At 35.4% G+C, this 25,441-nt stretch overlaps 2 protein-coding genes across 4 annotated transcripts; both read right to left on the bottom strand.

Moving 5' to 3' along the window:
- Positions 1 to 700: 700 nt before the first annotated feature.
- Positions 701 to 4,293, bottom strand: LOC106664634 (putative methyltransferase NSUN6). The gene is made up of 7 exons (XM_014390548.2): positions 4,046 to 4,293; positions 2,154 to 2,264; positions 1,728 to 2,092; positions 1,473 to 1,671; positions 1,119 to 1,409; positions 907 to 1,065; positions 701 to 851 (listed from the first exon to the last, which is right to left on the bottom strand). The coding sequence occupies exons 1-7, from the start codon at positions 4,127 to 4,129 to the stop codon at positions 723 to 725; spliced, it is 1,338 nt and encodes a 445-aa protein (XP_014246034.2). The 5' UTR covers positions 4,130 to 4,293; the 3' UTR covers positions 701 to 722.
- Positions 4,294 to 5,800: 1,507 nt separating this feature from the next.
- On the bottom strand, positions 5,801 to 12,469 carry LOC106664633 (pyridoxine/pyridoxamine 5'-phosphate oxidase-like). Of its 3 annotated transcripts, XM_014390546.2 has the most exons (8): positions 8,699 to 8,907; positions 8,429 to 8,625; positions 7,013 to 7,084; positions 6,724 to 6,869; positions 6,565 to 6,664; positions 6,432 to 6,503; positions 6,104 to 6,309; positions 5,801 to 6,044 (listed from the first exon to the last, which is right to left on the bottom strand). In XM_014390546.2, exons 3-8 carry the CDS (start codon positions 7,028 to 7,030, stop codon positions 5,918 to 5,920), a joined length of 669 nt encoding a protein of 222 aa, XP_014246032.1. In that variant the 5' UTR covers positions 7,031 to 7,084; positions 8,429 to 8,625; positions 8,699 to 8,907; the 3' UTR covers positions 5,801 to 5,917. The 3 variants fall into 3 exon arrangements, with proteins under 3 accessions (XP_014246032.1, XP_014246031.1, XP_014246030.1); XM_014390545.2 differs by lacking the exons at positions 8,429 to 8,625; positions 8,699 to 8,907 and adding an exon at positions 12,366 to 12,469; XM_014390544.2 differs by lacking the exons at positions 8,429 to 8,625; positions 8,699 to 8,907 and adding an exon at positions 8,944 to 9,460.
- Positions 12,470 to 25,441: the final 12,972 nt, after the last annotated feature.

The raw sequence follows: 25,441 nt of genomic DNA, 5'->3' as shown, positions 1-25,441 counted from the left end.
GCGCGGGTGTGTGTGTGTGTGTGTGTGTGTGTGTGTTATGCTTATATGACCATAATTTTAATTTATTTTGATTAAGATTCAATTACTTAATTAATTTTTTAATTATAAATAGTATCATAATGTACTTCCATTTCATTTTTTTTTTTTTTTTTTAATTAGACTTAAAAATTAGCATTTAAAATTTAAAGTTATTATGCAATCACTATTTCACTTTTCAATTTTTTTGTGAGGATTGCATAACTCGCATTTACATGCATTATGGAGGAAGTAAATTTTCCTCCAACCAACTTTATTGGTTTTTTGAACTTTTAATTACATAAATAATTGTTATTACATACTTTACCAAAAAATATGTCACAGAACGTGGGGTTTGCAGCAAAAACCATCCTGCATTGAAAGGGTTAATATAAAAATAACTTGTCAACTTTTTATAAAAATAAGGATTTAGGGTTATGAATCGCACAATATAATAAAAAAGCAAAATATTACCCACTTTATTCTACATTTTGTAAATGTTAAAAAGTAAACAATTAAAAATAAATTAAAATTCCATAAAATTAATGTCTGTCAGAGGTACATTACTTGAATTTGGCAATCCCTCTGAAATGACAAGTGACCATACTGAGATCAATAATTGCAGTCGTGGTCATATTAAACCTTAACATATCAAATAAATAGATATAAAATATCACAGCACATCTCACAATAGATAAAACATTTTATTATTTAACATTGTCTTCCAGTTTGGTGAATTTTGCTATAAAGAAACCGATGGTGTCATCTTCTGGGACGGGTTCTCGACTGTTCCCGAAGCGCTGGACGTAGTATCGTTCTTGCTCGTTCAGACCGCACTTTAAAAAGCAAATAGATTAATATTTTTCAAAAATGCAAATTAAAAAGACATACATCTGGGAGGCCTGGCATTCCGAGCATGGGGCTCGAACGGATAAGCCTTAGTTTGGGGAATTTCTGCAAAGCCCAGACAACCATGGCCTCATTTTCTTCTACAGTAATTGTACACGTGCTATACACGAGGAAACCTCCAGGTTTTAACAGCTGCACAGCCTACCACAGATAAATTAAATATGTCATTCTGTATATCATAGAGGTATACAAACCTCAGTAAATAAACCCTTCTGAAGTGGGGGGAAAGACTCAACGTGGCTTCGCTTCACAGTGTTACGTAGTCGTGGCCGCTTTCCGAGTGCACTGCAAGGGGCATCAAGCAAAATCCTGTCAAACGTCTCTGGTGGAAAAGGCGGCGTAAAATCATTTTCTGTCTTGTCCAGGCTCACAGCCTTAGTCGAGTCCCACACGAAGGAAGTGACATTGGTCGTTCCGAGGAGCTCACAGGTTGCTTTCATTTTTGCCACCTTGCTTGCGATTTTATCCAATGCGATTAATTTGCCCTGTTGGAATTTAAGTTTTCACATTATTACAAAAACATTTTTTTTTTTTAAATACAAATAAACCTTGTTTCTCATAAGGGTGGCCAAGTGGCAGGTTTTATTGCCTGGTGCTGCACACATATCCAAAACAAGGTGTTCAAATGTCGGATTGAGCACATGTGAGGAAAGGATCGATGGAAGGTTCTGCAGGACGCCTGCATCTTGCGGTATTTTTATCGATGGCACATAGCTTATCCTATGGTTGACCCTGACTGCCACTCCTCTAAAATGCCATAAATTACACAAAATTTTGTACATCATACAAAACTGCTAACTCACTCGGCTTTGTTGTTGTTATCAAAGAGCTGTGGGCGATCCATGAGAACCTGACCGTGTCCGATGAGTAATTTTTCCCCTTCGAATTTCTTCGAGAAACCCTTTCGGCACACACCGGCAAGATCGACGTATATGTTGACAGCGTCATCGACCTGTGTGCCGGCTGGCATTCCCATTACCCCAGGGGCAAAAATATCGGCACCTCTCAGTACCGCATTGCCACAGGAGACGTCAATGATAATTTCTTTATCGACACCTTCGAGACAATCAGATTTCTCTTCTTTTTTCCAGCTACCGACGACAATGCAATCCCGGATAATCTCATGCTGGTACACTACTGGCATTTTGGCTACTTTCTCATCGAAGTTCTGAAAATATACTACTTATAGTAATGAATTTTTTTTTTTTTTTTTTTTTTTTGTGACAAACCTCAGGGAACTGAACCTTCAGCAACTCTAGAATATCGTCGATTCCACATTTCAACGTGTTGACTCTAATCGTTGTGAAAGCAGGTGCCGTAGTAAACCAGCATTTTTCGTCCTTTAAAAAAATAAAAATATGTTTCAAATAATGTAAAAATTATAAATCTTGTGGTAAAAACTGAACACAAAACTTATTGATAATAAAGAGAAATGCAAGTAATATACATCGTGAATAGGAAATATTGCAAGAAAAACCCACTTGGAAAAAGTTGAAAACTAACAATAAATATTTATTTTTTTAATGTATTATTATAAATTAAACTTTCCTTCAGCAACAAAGTTCAAATTTGGAACAATGATTATAAAAAATCATTAAAATTTTTAACATATTCTAAAATTCTCAAAAGAAAGAAGATATTTTAAAATGTATTACAATAAATATATCGAATAGGTAGAAATTGTCCACAGGTACATGTGTGTAGATAACGGATAGCCGGTGATCCCGGTAAAAATTAACCACACATGTACCTGTTCATATAATATAATGATTTTTTTCGAAGTCCTGATGAAGGCGATATATTCTGCCGAAAGCTCGACAAGAAAATAAATGTTGTTTCTGTCTTCCTGGCCTCGTCCCCAATCTACCTTTAGGAAAGTATATTTAGGGCCCATAGTTCATCCACTTGGTCTTTCTTGAATCTGAGTATCCGTACAACAGACAACTTGACACTACAACTATGAGCTAGGTATGACTGACTTGTTCATCCATTTAAGCAGATGGTTGGAAGAAAAGCAATCTAAGTATTCCAAGGCTGAAATATTTATTTTGAACATTTGCTCCTCCCTAGTCCATTCTCTGCAGCCCCACTGGGTCTTTCCTCAATCTGAGCCTCGTACAAGGGACGATTTGCATACACTATAGCTGTGGGCTATGTAGGAATGACTTGTTCGTCCATTTAAGAACATGGTTGGAATAAAAGCAATCTAAGTATTGCAAGGCTGAAATATTTATTTTGAACATTTGCTCCTCACTAGTCCATCCTCTGCAGCCCCACTGGGTCTTTCCTCAATCTGAGCCTCGTACAAGGGACGATTTGCATACACTGCAGCTATGGGCTAGGTAGGAATGACTTGTTCGTCCATTTAAGCGGATGGTTGGAAGAAAAGCAATCTAAGTATTGCAAGGCTGAAATATTTATTTTGAACATTTGCTCCTCCCTAGTCCATTCTCTGCAGCCCCACTGGCTCTTTCCTCAATCTGAGCCTCCGTACAAGGGACGATTTGACATTCACTACATCTATGGGCTAGGTGTGACTTGATAGACCATTTAAGCCGGTTGCGCAGTTTTTTCCAACAGTTTGTCAAAAACTACCTCACCCTACATTTGCCTTGCTTTAAAACCGATGGTTGGTTTGGCGGAAGGTGGAAAACCGTCTGACAGACCAAAGCAGCAATAGGTAGGCGGGGAAAGTTGGACATGGCCAAACTCTAAGCCAACTTACAGACCTAAACAAAAAATCTTAAAATCTAAAACAAATGTCAAAGAACTTTAAAGTTTATCTGTCTTTTATCTGTTATTGCATGGAGCTTTATTACAAATATATACTTATATCTCCCTTTCACATGTTTTTGGGTAACATAATAAAAAATACATATAGAAAGTACATTTACTTGTCCATTTCCAATTTTTTTTTTTGTTTTATCTATTTTTGACTATAACAACACATTGACATATTGTATTAATAAAGCAAATTCTAGGCATATTTTTATCATACAGGTATGCTATATCATACAACAAGCTGTTACTATAGTCAGAGATTTTATATATTTTAAAAATAACTGGAAACTAAAACTAAATTGAAAATTTAGAAATTAAAATAATAAATGAGATAGCTCACTTCTTTGGTCACATAGTCGTCTGGGATGAGGGGACGAATCTCGGTGAAGTTGGTGAAGCAGCTGTCCAGTTGGCCGACGCTCATCTTCTGGGGTGGCCTGGTTGTAGTGAAGACTATTGACTTAAACTAATGGCCCTGCGACTATGAAAAACTACCATTTACTGGGCTGTAAAATGCGAAATACAAAAACATTTGGCAACCAGAAGCAACCTCGCCACCCATCCACGTGGTTCTCACATGCCAACCAGTGATGTGGTTCTGACGACTAGAAAGTAGAAAAGGTCGACGGTTACAACGGGCCATTAACGTTGGTTAACTGGCACTTTATCAAACATGTTTATGCTTTATTTTAACAATTAAACCAATAAAAATGCACAATAAACAGAAAACGCGGTAGAAATTGGTACTGAATATGTTCATTTCACACGAGAGCATCATCAATTTACCTTCACCTTTCAGTACTCGCATTTCACAATTGATTAAGCAAAACCGATCAAAAAACAACAAAAGCTAATCGCAGATAATCAATTGCAACATGATGAACATTGGTCTGCAGTTTGACTGACTCAGTTCTTTTAGAACTACTACATACAGCAGACACCATAGTCATGACCTCAGTTGAAACAATTCAAAATTGACTACGATGTTCCTTCATTATTAATTTATGTCTAACATACATATATTGTTTGTACGTTTGCAGCCCTTATCTCTGGAGTTTGTTTGTTCTTATGCATTGCTAGATTCTGCAGAATATTTAAATGTTCAGGTGGTTAAAGAACCCTTTGCACTTTGTACGACAGGTAAAACTATTGTGCTTACTATCGAGCTTTCGATGAGCCCCCACAGGCTGGTAGTGGTTTCTCACTCATCACGAGAATTATTAGTGTCCAGCGTAGATTCACGATTGTTTAGTGCTGGAGAGTAGTGGATTCCAATTTGTACCATATCTCTAAACTTCAAATATCCTCCTTCTGTTATTATTAGGGCTTCAGCTTGAGTCGATGATTAATTAACAGATCTTCAATAATTTTGTTTTTCTGACTTTGTTATATCAGGTCTGTTGTAACAATTAACTTTCCTGATGAAGTCATTTGCCTGCCTTGGTCCTGAAGTTTTTCCATCAGGCAGTATAAGTCATTAACTAGGCCTATTAGACAGTTACTCCGTTTTTAATGGCAGTTTGAAATTTTATAGAAGATTGAGTCAGATTAGATAAGGAAACAACAATCCAGACGATTATTGCATCTGCTTAGGCCAGAGGTGATGATGGAATGCTACTATGCTTCTATTTCCAGAATATTGGCGTACCAGGGAACCTAGTCCTGTCCCATCAGAAACCCCGCCCCATTTCACGTAAAGTTTCGTTAAAATAGATCATGGTAAAATTTAGTTAATCCAGACTGCTTAAAGTTTACAAGGAATAGCCTGTAGAACTGTCCGTCTACACTCGCGGGTTTTTTGATGTTGCTCAAACGCGTTATGGCTTTGCGACTTCCTCAGTGAGGAACTTAACATGTTTTCACCAATTCGCAGATCCACCGATCTACTGATCCACCAACAACATTGACCTGTATGTTGTAAGATCATTTTGCCTGCCCTCACTGTCTTGGTCTATCAGACGTATTTCGGCAACAACCCACCACTGATGATGATGATAATGATTATGATGATTTAAAAACAAAAACGTAATCAGAGAGTTGGTAGAAAAGTTTTTATGAAGGTGTCAACTAAATATTGATGACGTAATTAAAGGCATTAAAAATTATTTTCTTTTTTTAATGTATTATGTGAAGATAAGTAACATAACTTATAAACTAACACACAAACATACAGTATTCATATATAGAAAAAAATTATTTAAAAAATATTGAATTATGCCCAAATCCTTCTCGGCTCTTTCCATCCGAGTTCACCCATTAAGTACATCACCCTGTCGGCTATCCGGGGCCCTAGGGACTCGTAGAATTCCAGCATGTCCGGTTTCATTTTGTAAGCGACACTTTGAAAAAATAAAATGGGAATTTAAAAATTTAACGACAAAATTCATTGGATGCTTACACATGATCCGGCTTGACTGAAAGGTCGAGATTCCCAGCTTGAAATTTATTGTAAATTTTGTCGTGTTCCTGCCTTGCCTCGTCCCAATCCACTTCCTGGCCCTGGTAGCAAAGGTAAGCCCTGATCTTGGCGAAAAGAGGTTCGTTGTCGTAGATGTCCTTCCATTCTTCGTACGGCAAGCGCTTTATAAGACCTTCTGCTCTCACCTTTAAAAGAAAGTGAAACAAATCTAAATTTAAAACTAGCAGAAATGTTGTAAATACATCAAGGGCTGTTTCTCATGCTCTCATTAAATGATCAAACTAAAGAGCAAATATTTAAAAACAACCTGCCGTGAAAGAACGAGCTCGTTTTGTTGAACAACCCATAGAAAAGTCATAGCAGCCATGGGGTTTTCTTCCTTTAAAACAATAAATCCAGATAAATTTTAAACGCTGCGAAATAAAATAGACATTGATTACCATTTCCCGGACTTTTTTGCTCCTACTATCAGTCATGATGACGAAGCCGTCTTTGTCCAGCCTCCTCAAGATTAAGTTCCTCGCGCTCACACGACCACTTCTTTAAAAACAAACAACCAATTATTAAAGAAAAAAACCGGAATTTTTTTCAAAAATTACTTTGCAGCTGTGGACAGACAGAAGCTGTTCTTCGCTATGTAGTTGTCCGTTTCAAATTCATCGTACCACTTTTGGACAAGTTGGAACGGATCTTTAGGAGTAAATTCAATTTTATGGAGGCCGGTATCGTTAGCATTCCTGGCTACCTGAAGGATAAAAATATAAATTAGATTGTCTTTCTTAAATGCATGTCAGACTAGTTGTAAACTATAGTTCTTCTCCGAACTGGTTTTATACAGCGATCCGGATTACAGAAATTAAATTTGCACATTAATTTTAAACTACTTACCGGATACGATGTTGCCATTCTCTTAAACGAGCTGATCGCAGTTTTTGCGATATTCTTTATGATATTGTCAATCTTTAAAAAATTCAACACCAAATTAGATTTACAACAAGGAATCGTCACATATTCTAAATTAAACATGTACAAAAACAAACATTGAAAAATGAATAAGTACATAGTATATTAATAAGTAATAGAGCAAGTTAGATAAACAGATAAAGCACATAAACTAGGTCTTTTGGTCTTGAAAATCTCAACTACGTTAAATTTCTTCCTAAATAACGTATTTATAGTTTGAATTTCACTTACAAGCTGAAGGAATAGACATAGAATGTGTGGAAAGAGTAAGTTTGTGAGTATATGAATGAGTTAGTGAAAACTAAAGTTCGGTCAGTGAACGAGCGTGTAATTTGTGAGTAAAAGAGTGAGTTTGGGCTTGTGGCGAGGGAAAAGTGAGGAACAAGCGATGGGTTAGGTGAGTAGATGAGTGAGGCCATATGTGAGTGAATTGGTAAGAGTACGAACGTGTGAGTTATGAGTTAGAAAGCAAAGGGGTTAGTGAGGGAGAGTGATGTAATAGTGAGTAGACGAGTAGGTGAGACCATATGTGAATGAGTTGATAGGTGAGAAGGTAAGTGAATGAATGACTGAAGCTGGATGTTGTAAGTTGTGAAAGATGTGTGAGTATTGCGAATGAAAGAATATGCGTGAGTTGTTGGGTAAGTAGATAAGTGAACGAACGAGTGAGAGAGTGGGTGAGTAGGTAAGTGAACTAATATGTGAGGGAATGAGTTGAGTATTGGGAGTTGTGTGAGTGAGTTGAGTATTGTGAGGGAGAATGTATGAGTGAGTGAGTTCTAGGGTGAGCAGGTGCGTGAACGAATGAGTGGGTGGGTGAGTGAGTGTTGAGAGTTTATGTGAGTGAGTTGTTGGGTAGGTAGATAAGTGAACGAATGAGTAAGAGAATGGGTGAGTAGGTAAGTGAACTAATATGTGAGGGAGCGGGTGGGTTTAGGATTTTCAGTGGTTGAATAAATAACGAGTACGTGAGGAGGGAGCAACTGTCATTAACAGAGACCCACACACAGAATTAATTACAAAACGGATGCAAACTCAGCCGTAGCTGTAGCTACACCAACATCATAAAGCAAATAAACTATTAAAATTTATTTTTATATTTCCCTTTCCTTAATAATTAACTTCCTTTCCAATATTGAATAAACCCCGAATCAGAAATCCAATCCAGAAAATCATCATTATCGACTTCCTTTGAATCAAATAAAACCGCCTATGATCAACACACATTTCCCAGATTTACCGCCAAAAACAACAGAATACAAATTCACGTTTCACAATTTCACAGGGGACAAATATGACACCACAAGAATTTATGTTAAAACTTTGTAGTTTTGTGCCTACCTGTATTTGGCGTTTCTTATCTAGGTATTGCGGATGTTGTATATAACAGGTGACCTAGTTGGCCAATCCTATGTATAATTTTGGTGCTTCGGTATTGTGTTGTCATACGAATTAAACTCCAACTAGCTCAATACTGAATATGTTTTTGTTTTTTTATTAATATGTACAAGCTTTTTCTCAAAATACCTTAAAAGTAGCTGTAATCAAATGTGCTAGAACGAATTTTTGAGTTGAAAAACGTAAAAATTGTAAATAATTTATGGTACACACCCGTTTAAATATTATGGTGAACTGAAAAACCAGGACGGTGTCAACGTATGATATTATATGGCAATTAAGAAAAGCAATTTGAAAAACAAATATCGTATAAGTTACAATCATCGTAATGACATTAATGTTTTTTTTATATAATAGCAATAATGCGGATATAAAACGGTTGTCTCGTTCTGTCTTCGAGATGGATTTTCCTAAAATTTTCCTTTTTTTGGAATAAAATAAATTGGATCAATATTTACCATGGTGTTGTGTTTGGTGGGTGTGATCTTGAAGAATGATCCTTAAAGGGTTGGCTTTCTTCCACCTCCCTCTTGAGCTTATATAACGCTTACGTAAGCTGTATCAAATTGTATGGTTCAGAAGTATCATTTGCACTTGTCAAAAAGCTCATCGGAGGCGGTTGTACGCGTGAAGAAAAGGCAAGCAAGAAGCGTTGAACTTAAAGATGGTTTCAATGACCAAAAGACCATTGGGTGAAAACGAAAATGGAACCGTCTTGGTGTGGCATGGTCCTTTCAATCCGATTACACGGAATTTCAATTTTATATATTTTTATTGTGCTGGTTAAAAGTTCGGGCTAAGATAGATCGTGCTGAATCCTGCTGTGAAACTACCCTTTGGTAAAAGAATTTACCAATGTCTCAGGCGAATTATAAACTGATATAATTATTTTAATCTCAAATACGATTAGTAATACCGGATTAAAATTGATTTAGCACGAGCAAATTCACAAAGAACTGCAGCTGCAGATTAAAGTTTTCAAGGGTAGGCCAAGTACTTCCTCGTCAGTTGGTTACTTATTTGATATATGCTCATTAGTACTAATACGTACTATTTTTGGATAACACCTTCTTTACAGCACTTCACACTGCGGTCCTATTTCGTTTGATTTGTAAGTGGATATTTCTGGGAGATTTGAGAACTGGAATTTGAGAACGCCACTTTGGTTTCATCCTCCTGGTGATATAACTCACTGACGACGCTTCTTGTTAAGTAGCTTATGCATTTCGTTTAAACGTGCATACTCCAGGTCTTTGCCTATTTTTCTGTACTTTTCCTGAAGATTTAACTCGTAGTTTAAACAATGCTTTTTACAAGTTACATGTTTGTACTACAATGGTTCTAACTTCTAAGTGCTTATACCTCCAAAATTTTCGATATTCCAGAAGACTTTTCGCCTGGATAAACTCCATGGTTTTTGAGAGGTACTTCATTTTAAGGTGAGTGTATCACTGATGAAAGTCGACTACACCAATAATGCGTCCGATGAAATTAATAAGATGAATTTCATCATAAGAACAGGCATAAGATCAACAAAACGCCTGTTGTATTCATCCAACTCAGTATGGTAAACAATACAGTATTCCTATTGAACGAACCATCTCGCTATGGTATCAGCTTGTGTCATAACTATCCACAAGTCGCAAAATGTTCAACGAAATTGGAAGGATATTCACATCTACTTCTGCATTAACCTGAGCTACGAGTTAATAAGGCTCGGGCATCATGGCTGCGGTCGATAAGTCAATGTGTGTTCTAAAGCTTCAGGAAAAAGCTTAGAATTTGCCTAAGAATTCGTTGAAATTATTCAACTTAACATTGGCTGTTGTTATCGAGGATTTCATCCGATTATATCTTAGTGATGACCTGAATAAAAACTTTGGTTCAATTAACTTCAAATGGTAAAAGGTTCAAAAAGTTGTGATAGCATTACATCACAGTAATGCTAACAGAACTAACATTGTAACACCTAACACAGAACCGAAATGTTAACTAGCGGAGTGCATCAATTGTTTGAGTGTGCAACAGAATGTCACACAGACGGCGGAAACCGGAAAGCTTTTGTGTTCTGCGGGGTGAACCCATAGTTTGGTCGTTTTGTACCTGGTGTGCGGGTCAGAGTTATAAACAAGTCCATACACCTACACACAACGTGTTTGAAGTCTAAAATAGAGATGGTTCAGAATTATTTAATATCCACTACGTTGTATTTTTTAAAGACGAGAATTACACCTGGCCTTTGCTGCTTTTCTATAATTTCTTCCTTCGTCATTTCACTTTCCAGTGTGGTAACTGTCTACCGATAAAATTTTCACCAGAATACCATTAAATCAACAATGTTCCCGCTTCCAAACTAGCAAATGATCATGCAGCACCACCAGAAGTCCGACTCGTCGACGAGTTTTCACATTAAATAATTACGAATGGAGCAAGCAGTAGTCAGAAGCAACAGCAATACTTGACTTGGCGTTATACACATTATCTATTAATCCATCATGCTTAGTCGTCTAATTGACCAAACTACTTCTTTCAATTAACTATTCTTTTTATGTAAGGTCTTGGTTGAGATGAAAAAGTTAGTGTCACGAGCGGGATTCCAACCGACGACCTTCGGCTTTTGAAAAATGGCAAAAAGTGGGAAAATTCCAAAGGTTTAGGTTGAGATGAGGAGTTGGTGTCTGAGTGGATCGAAGTCACGATAGACTCAATTGGTTAGAGCAACGGGTATTCAGCCGAAGGTCGTGGGTTCGAATACCGCTCGTGTCACCAACTTTTTCGTGTCAACCAAGACCTTACATAAAAAGAATTGTTATCACCAATACCTCACATAAAAAGAATAATCCATTATATTTCGTGGTATATTGACCAAATTACTTCTTTCAATTAATTAATCTTTTTATGTAGGGTTTTTGGTTGAAATGAAAAAGTTAGTGTCACGGGCGCGATTTGAACCCACAACCTTTGGCTAAATACGTCGTTGCTCTACCACTTGAGCTACCGTAACTTCGAATCCCGCTCGTGGCACTAACTTGTTCATTTCAAGCAAAACCTTCCAAAAAAAGATTAATTAATTGAAAAAAGAATAATTATCATCTAGACCTTACATAAAAAGAATAATTATCTATAGAGGTTAGTGTTGATACATAACCTAGCAGATTTCTTGAAGAAATTTTCAAAAAACGAAGTATTAGTTTTGTCGATTCAGCCTTCTCCCTGGTTTTTTGGGTTTACCGCTGTAGTTGGTCAAGGATATAAGATGGGTGAGGGACCAACAGAAAACCACGATTAAAGTCGACAAGGCCAAAATGATCGGAAATGATTCGTCAGATATCAAGAAGAAATCTCATAAAAGTTAAGTTGAATTTGGTTGATTCTGTCTGTTTGACGCAACGGTTGGTCAAGGATATAAGGAGGAACAACGGAAATCCACGTTTAAAGATAGCAAGATCAACATGACTTTATACAACGAGAAAAAATCTCATAAAAGCTAAAGTTGTAGTTTGTCCCCTATTCTTGCTCATTTGTTCCGTTGACGCAACGGTTGGTCAAGGATATAAGGAGGGAGAACAGCAGAAATCCACGTTTAAAGATAGCAAGAACAACATGACTTTATACAAGAAAAATCTCATAAAAGCTAAAGTTGTAGTTTTGTCCCGTATTCTTGCTCATTTGTTTCGTTTGACGCAACGGTTGGTCAAGGTATGAACAGGGTGGGGCACGTGGATAACCACCCGTGGACCCCTTGCAGGATCTTTTTATTTTATTTATTGTGTTTTGTCGGAGGTATTTCGCACTTATTTCCCTCACAAATGTATTTTGCAAACTATCTCACTCTCTTTAATATTAAACTAATCTTAATTCTTTTGAACGAGATACGTACTTGATTTGCTAAATATTTGAAGTTAACTCACTCCCACTTTAATAAGTACACCTGAGTTCTTGCCAAGATTACTGATATTTGGACGGTACATGCGCATGCGCTCGTCACAGATGTGCAATAATAATAATATTCAAATAAAATTATAATATTAATAAAAATAATCGCAATGTTCTTTTTAAACTTTTATTAGCACAAATGTACAATCATGGAGCCAAAAAAATTCTTAGCTTTTTAAAAAATCATAAACATAGTAAAATTATAGAAACTGCCGTTAAGGTCAATAATAATGACCCTAATATAATAGATTGTAAGCTTGGTAGATGGCAATTAAATTTTTTTTCCATCCAGATTTTTCATGATTAAAAAGAGAGGTTGATTCATCTAACACTTAAAATGATAATAACACTTCAAATAATAAGGATAAATTTTATTTTATGTCTATAACGTTTAAAACGAGAGGCCGGTTATTGTGTTTAAATTATACAATTAATAGAGAAGAAAACAAGAGGCTGTGCTCGTTGTGAAATTTAGGAGATGTTGAGAATGTTTTCCAATTGGTGCGCGTCTATTTATTTATTTATTTATTTATTTATTTACGGATCGAAATCCACTATAAAAAAAGACATTTTACAATAACAAAAAATATAAATAATATATGTAAAAATACAAATAATATGTATAAAAAGAATAAGTACGTATATACATATAAAAATACAATTAAAGAGTAAAAACTGAACAACAAAAATGAAAGACATAATTACTAACCAAATAAGGCAGAGGAAACAAAATAAAGCTGAAAGACAATTGAAACTACAATAATTAGGTACATATTTAATGAAAATAATGCTCTTTGTAAATATATAATAAGACTAGAGTGCGAGAATTAGTTGAACCAGTAAATGAAATAAATTGTAATAATTTTGTACAGTATGAAATATAAAAGCATTCAACTAAGGTTGTAGGATAAGGTTTTTCACAGATTGCACAGAACTATTGAAGAAGTCAATGCTATTGCAGATGTTGTTACTCTTGATCATCATTCTGTGTAGAGGAGAAGAGAGCATGTAGTTAGAGCTTTGGAATTCAATATAAAATAATTTATAGGTTTTAAGAGAGTACGAAGGGACATGTAGCTGTAGTTGAGAGAGGAGATAAGGACTATCAATGAGATTGTTTAATAATTTAAATACAAAAACAATATCAAAGTAATCCCTTCTTAGTGCCAGTTCGAAAAGTTTAAATTCAGAGCGGATTCCAGGATAGGCAGAATTCGGAGGAAGATTGAGTTTGTAGGAAAGTTTTTTTAAAAATTTGTTTTGTACAGATTGAAGAATTTTTTGATAATTTAGATAGAATGGGTTCCAAACAGGTGTAGCATATTCTACTATGGGTTGTACAAAAGCTTTATAAAGATGGACAAAACATAGAGGATTTTTAAATTCATAGGTATTCCGGATGATGAAACCTAGCATCTTCATAGATCTATTTTTTATTGAAGAAATAGGTTCTTTAAACTTGAGCTTTTGATCAAAAAGTACACCAAGATCCTTTACGACCTCAACTCGCGTTAAAAGAGCATTATGGAGATAAATAAAAGGTTGTTTCTTATGACAGAATGTAATTGTGTAGCATTTGGAAACATTAAGAGCAAGTTTGTTATTAGAACACCAGGTTAGCACATTATTGATAGAATTTTGTAATTGTAAGCAATCGGAAGGAGAAGTGATTATGGAATAGATTTTCAGATCATCAGCAAATAATAAAAATTGAGCAGAAGGGAGAGCAAGATGGATATCATTAATAAATAAGAGAAACAAAACTGGTCCAACATGAGACCCTTGCGGGACTCCCGAGGAAGCTGCAAAGGGACATGATTTAAATGATTTTATTTTGACTATTTGTTTTCTGTCGGTGAGAAAGCTGGATAACCAATTCAAGATAGTTCTGGTGAAACCATAATCCATTAGTTTCCTTAACAGTATTGTGTGATTTACTTTATCAAAAGCTTTAGAAAAATCAGTATACACTGATATATAATAATTAGGGCTGTGATTTATATGCAATAAAAACAGACAAATATGCACAAACATATGTAAAATATTTGGTAAAAAATGCAATTTAAAACTGAAAATATGCGAAAACTACCATGGGGAAAAATAAGGAAACCTCAAATTAAAGGACATAATTGTATTGTTGTAAAGAGAAACAGTGGCAAGAGGAACATCACATTGCTAATATTAACAAAGAAAAACGCATTAAAAAAAATTTAATTTAAAAAATCCGTCGTCTGATCTATCGAGACCCAGATCTGTCCATTAAGTCTCTGATTTTTATGGAGTGTTTCATTGTAAATAAGATCCAGGTGAGTTTCCTGAGGGTACTATCGTGGGGGAATAGTTTTCCCTGTGTATTTCTCCAAAAAACCATTGAATTCAAGGTGGCTGAGTTTATGGATGGGTATGTTTATGTCAGCTCTAAAGCACGACATAAATCGGTATCGAAACCGGACTTTCCAGACCCAGCTTTTGTGGCAGCTTGTGTCAAAAAGGTTTGTTGAAACTTAGACTTCCTACTTTTATTTTCCTTGTGTTTTGCAGTCTTTATGTGCTGTGTTACGTGTAGCTGTTGATACAGGTTTATCACAACAAACACAGTATAACGTCTGTATAGCCCTTAAAAATTTCACTTGAAAACTCACGCATATACTTTTGAACAAGATCTTTCGTCTTTGCGGTGACTTTCGACATTTTAGGAGTAGTCAGTTCACAACACACAAATAATGTTTCACGATGGAAAATGCATGAGAGACTGGGTAAAACTGAGAAGTATGATGGTAAGGAAAGAAGAGAACTGAGGCTGTAATATTTCTATTAAACTATTCCAAGAGAACATTTACAGTGGTACAAACATTATTCCTTTCTCTATTTGTTCCAAGAGAAGCAAAGGCGACTGAAAGTTTGCGGAAAGCCGAGGACCAGCAACTGATCACTCGTTCATTATGTGGAAACGGAAGAATGGGAGCCTGTAGCTTCTTTTCCGGATAAATTTTCTTTTGGCCTGCTCAGAAACATTAAAATTTGACGTGCCAAATACCGATATGCCGGATATGTAAAAAGATATGCAATTATAACCCACTTATACAAAAATATGCATTTATGGCAATATATGCACAAATATGCAAAACAAATATAGCTTAAATTGATTCTAAATGTTTCAAAACATATACAGTTTGTTAATATTGGATGTTTTAGTTAATCAGGAAAAATATGCAAATGCATATATTTCACAGCCCTACTTTTAACGTTTTATTTTATTCAATTAATTATTCTTTCCATGTAAGGTCTTGGTTGAAAAGAAAAAGCTAGTGTCACGAGCGGGATTCAAACCCACGACCTTCGGCTTGATACGCCACTACTCTACCACTCGAGCTATCGTGACTTCGATCCACTCGGACACTAACTTCCCACTTCAACCCCACCTTTTTCAATTTTCCCTCCTTTTTGCCATTTTTCAAATGTCGCGTAATCTATTTGATTCTCGGCGACAAATGATATACAATTATATAGACCTTCGGCTTCGTGGGTTCGAATCCCGCTCGTGACACTAGATTTTTCATTTCAACCAAGACCTTACATACAAAAAATAATTATTTCACAGAAGTAATTTGATCGTCACACCACTAAATATATTGGTTTTATTTTATGTTTCCTATTTTCCATTATTCACGAAAGCCATAATTATGCTAATTACGTGTAGTTAGCACCCCTTTAAACTTTCCTGTTTATCAGTGGTTTATATGTTACCACTACATTTCTGATTTTCGACAAAAATCACAGGCATTTGGAAAGCAAAAAAATTGTAAAGATTAAGTGCTTAAATAGGAATTTTCATATCAAATAAAAAATAGGAATTTTTTGGCTGGATATTTTTTTTCGAGTCCGGTGTTCCACTTAAAAATTCAAACATAAAAATACCTCTGGATTTTATACAAATTTGGTGTTATTACAGTTAAAAAGCTGAATTCCTCTACTTTCAGCCTAGTTCAACCAAGTTTAGATATTTAATAAAATTGAGAAAATAAGATTTAAATCTACAAAAACTTCTAAAACGTTTTATTTTAGAACTGAAGTTTTAATGTATCTACAAAGGGCTGGTTTGTGACAATTTGCTTGGTTTCTAAGTTTTTAACCATTTGTTAAGTTCCTTAAAGATCTAGTTTTTGAGGACTTAAAAACAAATATTAAATTTGTTTTTTTGCTAAAAAAATACATTTTTTCTTACCTACTTCTGCTCTCGATATACCTACCCTACATTAGTCGTCACTCAAGAATAATAACGCTGGAAGCGTTGTAGGTTTTTAAATTTCATAATTTTTAAAAATAATTTGAACATAAAGTAAGGCTGAATGTATATATTTTACGAAACCAATGCTAAAAATATATAAAAAAATTAAATTATTTTGAGTTGATGATTATACTTTTACTACCATGTATGATGCATTTTTCTTGTTTGAAGGATAGACAAAACAGAATGATCGAAAACGACCAAACTACAGATCATTTCGTATTTAATTTTTTTCATATCTTTTTTGACAAATACAATAATTGAATAATTACTTTTTGAAGATTCCGGAATATAACTAATACAGATATTTTTACCAATAAATCCGTTTGTTGCTGGTAGTTCAAGAAATTGGGGTTTTCTTATCACAGTTTCTTTAATTTTTGATAAATGATCTTCTTACCCGATAAAACTACACATTTCAGCTATCAATTCATGCAATTAGAAAAATGCTATTTAGTGATGAAGGGGAGGGGTTTTTCCCTAGACTAGGGGTGAAATTGTGCAACTCACTTTTCCCATGAAAACCCTCATTATAATGACTAAACAGTCCCACCCCATGGATCACATGCCTCAGTAAGTGTCAAACCTTTTTCAACAAAAAAAATTGTTTCAGTTCCAAAAACACAAAAATGTTTCAATTTTTTGAAGGAAGGCACTGAAACACTTCTCATTTGAGAAAATAAATTCAAAATACAAACCCAACAACAACAGAGCCAGAAGGTGTTTCTGTTTGTTCAGGCTTTTTCCCACGTTCAATGTTCTTCGTCGGAAACCTCTGGGTCTAAGTTTAGTTCATCTTCAGACGAATTTTCTGAAGGTGGTGCTAAAAGATCTTCATTTTCTGGTTGCGCGGCTCGCCCTCATGACTTTCCTCACTTGAACTACAATCCACTTTTTCCTGTGAGAGTTTTTTTTTCGCTTGTTTGACTGTCTTCCAGTCTTCTTCACAGCGGGAACATCGTTGCTGGGCCTTATCTGAAGGATAAAGTATAGCGATGTACACCATACTTTTTACTGGCTTCAGTCTTGGTCAACCTTTTTTTGTCTCGTATCTTCCAACGCTTTATCATCAGCTAAAATGCTTTAAACCCTCTTCCCCACATGCTTCTGGTAAGCATGATACATCCTTGCAAAAAAAAAGTTGCACAATTTCACCCCATGAACCGCACATTTTTTGCTTATCTTGGCACAGATCGAAAACAAACAAACGTAGGGGAACGTTAACAATTTAAACAAATATTGATAAGATTTTATAAAAACAGAGATTCATTGCAAAATGAATCCACTTATGTATTAATTATTCAAAAAATCACTTTTTAATCTCAAAGGAGAAAAAAATGAATATAGTTTTATTTAAAAAATCGTGTTAGAAAAAAAAGAGCAATTGATAGAGAGACAGACAGCAAGAAAAAGAGAGAGAAAAAGTGTGAGAAAGAGAGTACAAATGAAGGAAAATGAAAAATAGTGTGAGAAAAAAGACCAAATGAGAGAAAAGCGAGGGAGAGAGAAAAAGTGTAAGAAAGAAAGAGAAAGCGAGTGAAAGAGAGACAGAAATAGTGTTAGAAAAAAAGAGCAATTGATAGAGAGACAGACAGCAAGAAAAAGAGAGAGAAAAAGTGTGAGAAAGGGAGTACAAATGAAGGAAAATGAAAAATAGTGTGAGAAAAAAGAGAACATGAAAGAAAAACGAGGGAGAGAGAAAAAGTGTAAGAAAGAAAGAGAAAGCAAGTGAAAGAGAGAAAGAAATAGTGTTAGAAAAAAAGAGCAATTGATAGAGAGACAGACAGCAAGAAAAAGAGAGAGAAAAAGTGTGAGAAAGAGAATAAAAATGAAGGAAAATGAAATATAGTGTGAGAAAAAAGTAAGTGAAAGAGAAAGTGAGGGATAGAGATAAAGTGAGAGGGAGAGAGAGAGAGTGTGAGAAAGAGAGAGCTTGAGAGAGAGAAAGAGTAGGGGAAAGAGAAAGCAAGTTATGGAGAAAGAAATAGTGTGAGAAAAAAGAGTAAATGAAAGAAAATCGAGGGAGAGAGAAAGAGAGCAAGAAAGAAAGAGAACGAGTGAGAGAAAGAGAGAGCAAGTTAGAGAGAAAGAGAAAAAGTGAGCAAGTGATAGAGAAAGAAATAGTGTGAGGAAAAAGAACAAGTGGGAGAAAAGCGAGGGAGAGAGAAAAAAATAGAAGAGGTGAGAGAAAGAGAGAGTAAGCGAGAGAGAGAAAGAGTGTAAAAGAGAGAAAGAAATAGTGTTAGAAAAAAAAGAGCAATTGATAGAAAGACAGACAGCAAGAAAAAGAGAGAGAAAAAGTGTGAGAAAGAGAGTACGAATGAAGGAAATAGAAAAATAGTGTGAGAAAAAGTAAGTGAAAGAGATATAGAGATAAAGTGAGAGGGAGAGAGAAAGAGTGTGAGAAAGAGAGAGAGCAAGTGAGAGAGAGAGCTTTCGAGAGAGAGAGAGAGAGAGAGAGAGAAAGAGTGGGGAAAGAGAAAGAAATAGAAAAAGAGTGCAAGTGATAGAGACACAGATAGCAACAAAAAGAGAGAGAAAAAAGTGAGAGAATACAAATGAAGGAAAAAGAAAAATATTGTGAGAAAAAAGTAAGTGAAAGAGAAAGTGAGATATAGAGAGAAAGTGAGAGGGAGAGAGAAAGAATGTGAGAAAGAGAGAGAGAGAGAGAGAAAGAGAGAGAGAGAGAGAGAAAGAGAGAGAGAGACAGATAGACAGATAAAAAGAGGCACTTATAAAAACATATTTCAATAATAAAAACATACTAACAGCCAATTTATATATTTGTGGTTTTAAAAGGATTCGCAATGACTTCTTACAAATAAAATTTTGAAATTTAAATTGTAATGGCATTCTGGTAGAGAGCCAATACGACCTCCATCCTAGGGAATGAAATACGAAAGAAGTAAGAAACTAGTTAAAGCCAAAATGGCAATATTATTTCCTACTTTTTTTCGCTGCTTCATCAAAGAAATACCTCTGGGACGCTAATTCCAGGATTCTTCACTTTTCAAAGGATCGTGGCGAACATAGCTCATATTTTGAAGGAGGTGAAGGTCGTTTAAAGTCCTTGAATAAGGTTAGTTGTAGAGGAATTCCCTAGAGGGAGTAGATGGCCTATAAAAGGCTTAGAGGTAACCCTAGCCAGCCACTCTATTCCTAAATAGAACACCACCCCCACTACAGCCACTATTTGCTATTCTCGATCCTCCAGGTGACAAATTCACATGATACCTCGTCTACTCTTCTCACGTAAAGTCCCGGTCAAATCGAATCACTTCTAAATTCAAATTTCACGCGAAAATATTGTTTGGTAACAACATTAAAATTTTTAAGGAAATAAAATTAAGACATGAACAATTAAAGCCGGACTATATTTGTTTAATTAAATTATAATTTAAAATTTTAAAAAAACACTTAAACCTTGACTCACGATCTATATGAGAGATCTAAATATACTTGACTCATTTTCGATAAACGATTCTGTAAGCCGTGAACAATACTAATCCAAAAAATCAAGGTTCCTTAGACACCAATATTTTTTATTTAAGAATTATCATAAATTCGTTGATTTTGAAATAGGCACAATATAAATTATTTATTATGAAATTATATATTATAAAAATTATAATTTTCCCTTACATATAATATTTTTTTTAAAGCCTCTTCTTTGTGAAATTTATATTTTCACAAATTCATACTAAACCGTGTTTATTTGTAGAAAAATTTGAATTGGATATATATTTTAAATAAAATATAAAAAATACAATATATTTTTTTTTAAATGTATTGTACAACTTTCTTCTTTAAATCTGTTTTAACAATTGATACGTCAGTGGCCGCAACGGTTTAGGCGTTGACCCGGTGCTCATCATGGTAAGGTAAAGGTCCCGGGTTCGAATCCAGCGGCCCTGCATTCGAACCCGACATACTTACAAATGGGCTTTTTTTTCAAAAACACCGGAACACCGAGGGTTGATATAATCTCTGCTGTTGCGAACCCTCGTAAAAAAAATAAGAAAAGAGTAAAATTTCTTTAAGGGGACGCCCAGTTGATAGGAAGATGTATATATGTATATATATCTGATAGACTTATCTGACGATTCCAATTGTTAAATTATTTATATATATAAATAGATATATATATCTATATACATACGTACATATATATATATAAGGAGGGAGCAGAAGTTAAACTCAGCTTGAATATCATTATTATTTATTATTGCATTATTAATGTTTAATGTTTTTTTTGTGTTTTTTTTCAAAAACACCGGCACCCATAGGGTTCAAATAACCTCGTAGTTGAAAGTATTAATTATGTTAAAAAAAGACCCTATGGAACTTGTTGAACTAGGATAAAAGTAGAAAAATTCACCTTTCTAACATAAGGTGATAACTTTCAATTAATTAAGGCTTTTACTTGAGATAAAGGTGTACATAAATATTGTACTTATATGTTTAATTATTTTTTTTTCAAAAACACCGACGCCCCGAGGGTTGATATGACTTCTGCTCTTTATTCACCCATATATACATATATCTACATATGTATATATATGATATATATGTATGTATGTATATATATTTATATATATATTTATATTTATATTTATATTTATATATAAATAATTTAACAATTGGAATCATCATAGAAGTCTATCAGATATATACATATACATCTTCCTATCAACTGGGCGTCCCCTTAAAGAAATTTTACTCTTTTCTTCTTTTTTTTACGAGGGTTCGCAACAGCAGAGTTTATATCAACCCTCGGTATTGCGGTGTTTTTGAAAAACCCCATTTGTAAGTATGTCGGGAAGATACAAGATGAAATCTCAATATGATTGTTCTACTGCTACCTGGTTTTTCAATACATTAAAATAAAATATGATTTTATCAATTAGAACAAACGATTTTGGGTGACAGCTTTATCAAAAACTTCAAAATCTACACCGAAATACATCAAATTCATAACTAGAAATAAGACATGTCCGGTTCGACTGCAGGGCCGCTGGATTCGAACCCGGGACCTTTACCTTTACCGTGTCAACGCCTAAACCGTTGCGGCCACCGACGCTACCTTTACATCACTATTAAAATTGTTTTTGTTACAATTGTTCGATTAAATTTGTTTTATGTTGTATTAATGCTCCTATTTACTTCCTTGTTTAATATTATTTTATTTGACACAACACTTTCAAAACAAAACCAATATGACACCACAAGAATAGCACCACACTTTATGCCCTGAAGATGACCCGAATAAAGGTCGAAACGTCTGCCAAAAAAATGAAAAAGGTGTACTAAACTACCTCATTTTTGACCGCTCCTCACGACTTCGATGAATTATTTCGTTCATTTATATTTTCTGTACAAATCAGTTTGATTTCCTAGGAGTCTGCGGGTTAAAGAACCTGCAGTTTCGGCGTTTCCGATCATTTTCGTCTGTTTCTGTCAGGTCTGTCAAGTTTCGGCTTCTCGCCAATTTCAGTACTTGTGTTGTTAAAAATGTCACCCACAAAATATCTTAAGACTAAAATACTTTTTAATATTCTGTTTTTGTCAATAAAATTATTTATTAATTCGCTGTTTGACCAGTACCAGAGCCTATATCAACCTGTTCAAGTCAAACCTTTTTAGACGGTAAAATAGAGCCTTGATTGTTGTTGATTTTTTTCAGAAATGGGCAATGATTCAATAGTAACGAGGAAAGATGTTTGCCTTAGCTAATGACTCGTACGGACATTATGGGCAGCTGTTTGTCTCTTTGCTATTTTAGGTCTCCACTGGAGATGGCACCATTCACCTGCTGATGAAAATGTCATTTGAAGACCGCACAAGCGAACGCGGGAGCGTGAAACAAACACTCCTTTCTATATTTAGTACCGTTAAAACTCGCCTCTTGAAATTCTCCAATTGACGCTTACGAAGTGAGGCTTCTTTAAGGTTGAGTAAAAATGAAAGTAAAAGCATTCTATATGTTGGAAAATTCGAATGATTAAATATGAACTTAATGACCGTCTATCATTAACTAATTAGTTATGACTGATTAAATCAGAAAGAATTGATCACCATTGATCACAACTATAACAGCCAAAATGCTACAGATGCAGTGAGACAAATTTGGAAATATCCCTCGAAAATTGTCATAGGCTCATACTTAAAAACTCATTTCATTAAAGGAGGAAAATTTTTCTTTTTTCTTCCTCCTGGTAGTGCCTGGACTGTTCAGTATAATTAAATTTCGAAAGTCACATCTAAGTAATTTGATAAGTTGCCTTTTGATAATCGCAGAAAGATTCAAACATAAACGTCCAAACTCTGATAATGCACAGGTTAATAAAATGAACCCTGTTATCTCGTAATGATGATGATGAAAGGAGACTCGGACATGGGGTTAATGTTCCCAAGCACTAAACCATCTGGCTTATTGTACTTTCCTAGTTCCTTAGTTCAGTCAGTCGATTCCATTCTTCTTTTAAGACTAGGTCATTGTCTGTCGTTGTTACAATTATTTTTTTCAGGTTTTCTTTGTATCCGGGGTTATGTCTATATTAGATGTACATGTAATGTAATTTTTCAAACTACACTAAAGCTCTCCATCGGATTTCAATTGTCGTCGATCCAAACCGATTACACGACATTTGAAAAGTGGCAAAAGGAGGAAAACTCATAAGGTGAGGTTGAGATGGGGAGTTGATATCCGAGTAGATCAAGGTCACGATAGCTCAAGTGGTAGAGCAGCGGCGTATCTAGCCGAAGGTCGTGGGTTCGAATCCCGCTCGTGCCATTAACTTTTTTTCATCTCAACTAAAATCCTTAATTAATTGTAAAGTATTAATTGGTCAAGCGGACCACGAAATTAGTGAATTTAATGAATTGGACATAAATGTGATCACTTTCCAAATCCCAAGATGGCTTTCTGAAAGGGGGCAATCACCAAAATTTTGGATTTAATAAACTGGACCCTCTGCTTTGTATGAGAAAGATTATGGTCTTGAAACATTCGCGGATTTCTCAAAATCTTTTAATCGGGTTCGTAATGATATTGTTATGACTAAGTTCACTAGTTTTCGTGGTCCGTTTGACCAATTAACTTCAATTAATTAAATTTTTTTGAGATAAAAGATGGAGATAATGAAAAATGGCAAAAAGGAGGGCAAATTCAAAAGGTGGGGTTGAGATGGGAAGTTAGTGTCCGAGTGGATCGAAGTGGTAGAGCAGCGGCGTATTTAGCCCGCAGGTCGAGGGTTCAAATCCCGTTTGTGACATTGACTTTTTTCATGTTTAACCGGAACACGGGCACTACTGGGTCTGTCTTCACTCGCGGGTTTTTTGTTTGAGTTATTCAAACGCGTTTCGGCATTACGCCATCTTCAGTGAAAAACTGTCTGTCATTCCGTCTGAGTGGGGTTTATATAGTGTTGTGTCCGTCGCTTGTCGCTGGGGGCGTTGCGTTAGGGGGCGTGGTCTCCGTGCTCGTTGGTCGATCTTGGTGGCGGTTATTTCCATTGTCAGTTATTATTTTTTGTGTTTTTTCCTGGTGTTGGTTGCGATGTTTTGTTCTTCTGAACGTTTTCGTTTTTTGTTATGGAGTGTTTTTAGTGGTGTGAAGGTGGTGTGTGATTGTGAGTTTGTTTGTGCGTTTATAAGTTTTCCGTCTTTAAGTGTTATTTGTTTGTATATCTCGAGGTTCTCCAGTATGTTTAGTTTTTGTGCTTTTTGCGCGTTGGGTATTAATGTCATGCTTGTTTCTATTGTGTTTGGTTCGTGGTTGTAGTGTATTAAGTGTGTGGCGTAATTTGATTTTCCGTCATTGTCTCTGAAGGATCTAAGATGTTCTTTGAATCGATCTCTTAGTTTCTTTCCAGTTTGTCCGATGTAATTGTATCCGCATTGACATGTGATGCTATAAACACCGTTGTTGTCAAGCGGGTTAGTTGAGTGGATGCACCATGGATACACTCTCTCTTCAGCGTACAACTCCTACGAAGTTCGCAATGGCTCCGCGCGGTCACCCATAAAGATGATACGGGAGTCTTTCCAGGGAGCATATTAGACTCACTATTGTTTCTGCTCTACGTTAACGACCTGCTTTCCTTTCTTAGTACCACCAATCGCTTGATAACTAGCCACACTGATGATTCCAGTTTCATGGTTCGAGCTAATAAATAGGTAACTAACGAACAACATAATAATCAGAATCGGCTACCATTTTTGCTATTGGGTTGAAGATGGTGATAATAGATTGCAGTCTTTGGTATTAAACTTTAATGACATCCTCGATTAATTGTCCACCCAGAACGCTATGTAAAATGGTTCTTATCTGGGTGCTCCTGTTATGATCCTTACCGCATGCTGTCTGGTCTGTAACTGTTAGGAAATAGTTCAGGATATCGAGTCCCAAATTGCGAATCCAAAGTTCTAAAGAAGTCAGTCTTAATTCATCAAAAACATAAGATGTTTGACATGGAACCTTATAATAACAGTGAAGTTTTAAAATATGACAGGATAATTGTTTCCCTTGGTGTGATAAAGGTAGAAATGGACCTAAAAAATTAGGTCTCCTAAAAGAGACCTGAGAGACGTGCCTACCCCCCTCTTGTTCTGCTGCATTCTCCCTTTTGCACCGTCTGCAACTGAACATCCAGCTAATTTTACAGGAAAAGAGAAATTAAAAATATTCAAAATAAGAAAAGCGTGGGTTGGAATCCATTGATGAGAGATGA

The sequence above is a fragment of the Cimex lectularius genome, unplaced genomic scaffold, assembly GCF_000648675.2.
Source record: "Cimex lectularius strain Harlan isolate CLEC.00 unplaced genomic scaffold, Clec_2.1 scaffold220, whole genome shotgun sequence".
NCBI classification, from domain to species: domain Eukaryota; kingdom Metazoa; phylum Arthropoda; class Insecta; order Hemiptera; family Cimicidae; genus Cimex; species Cimex lectularius.
The sequence above is the reverse complement of the archived record's forward strand: the minus strand, read 5'-3'. Positions and strand labels throughout refer to the sequence as shown.

Coding starts and splice junctions, on each gene's coding strand:
- LOC106664634 (XM_014390548.2), bottom strand. CDS start 4,129: ATGAGCGTCGGCCAACTGGACAGCTGCTTCACCAACTTCACCGAGATT. Junction 2,265..4,045: donor ACGACTATGTGACCAAAGAA/GTGAGCTATCTC, acceptor ATTTTTTTAAAG/GACGAAAAATGCTGGTTTAC. Junction 1,410..1,472: donor CCACCCTTATGAGAAACAAG/GTTTATTTGTAT, acceptor AAATTCCAACAG/GGCAAATTAATCGCATTGGA.
- LOC106664633 (XM_014390544.2), bottom strand. Junction 6,870..7,012: donor GAATGGCAACATCGTATCCG/GTAAGTAGTTTA, acceptor TTTATCCTTCAG/GTAGCCAGGAATGCTAACGA. Junction 6,310..6,431: donor AGCTCGTTCTTTCACGGCAG/GTTGTTTTTAAA, acceptor TTTCTTTTAAAG/GTGAGAGCAGAAGGTCTTAT.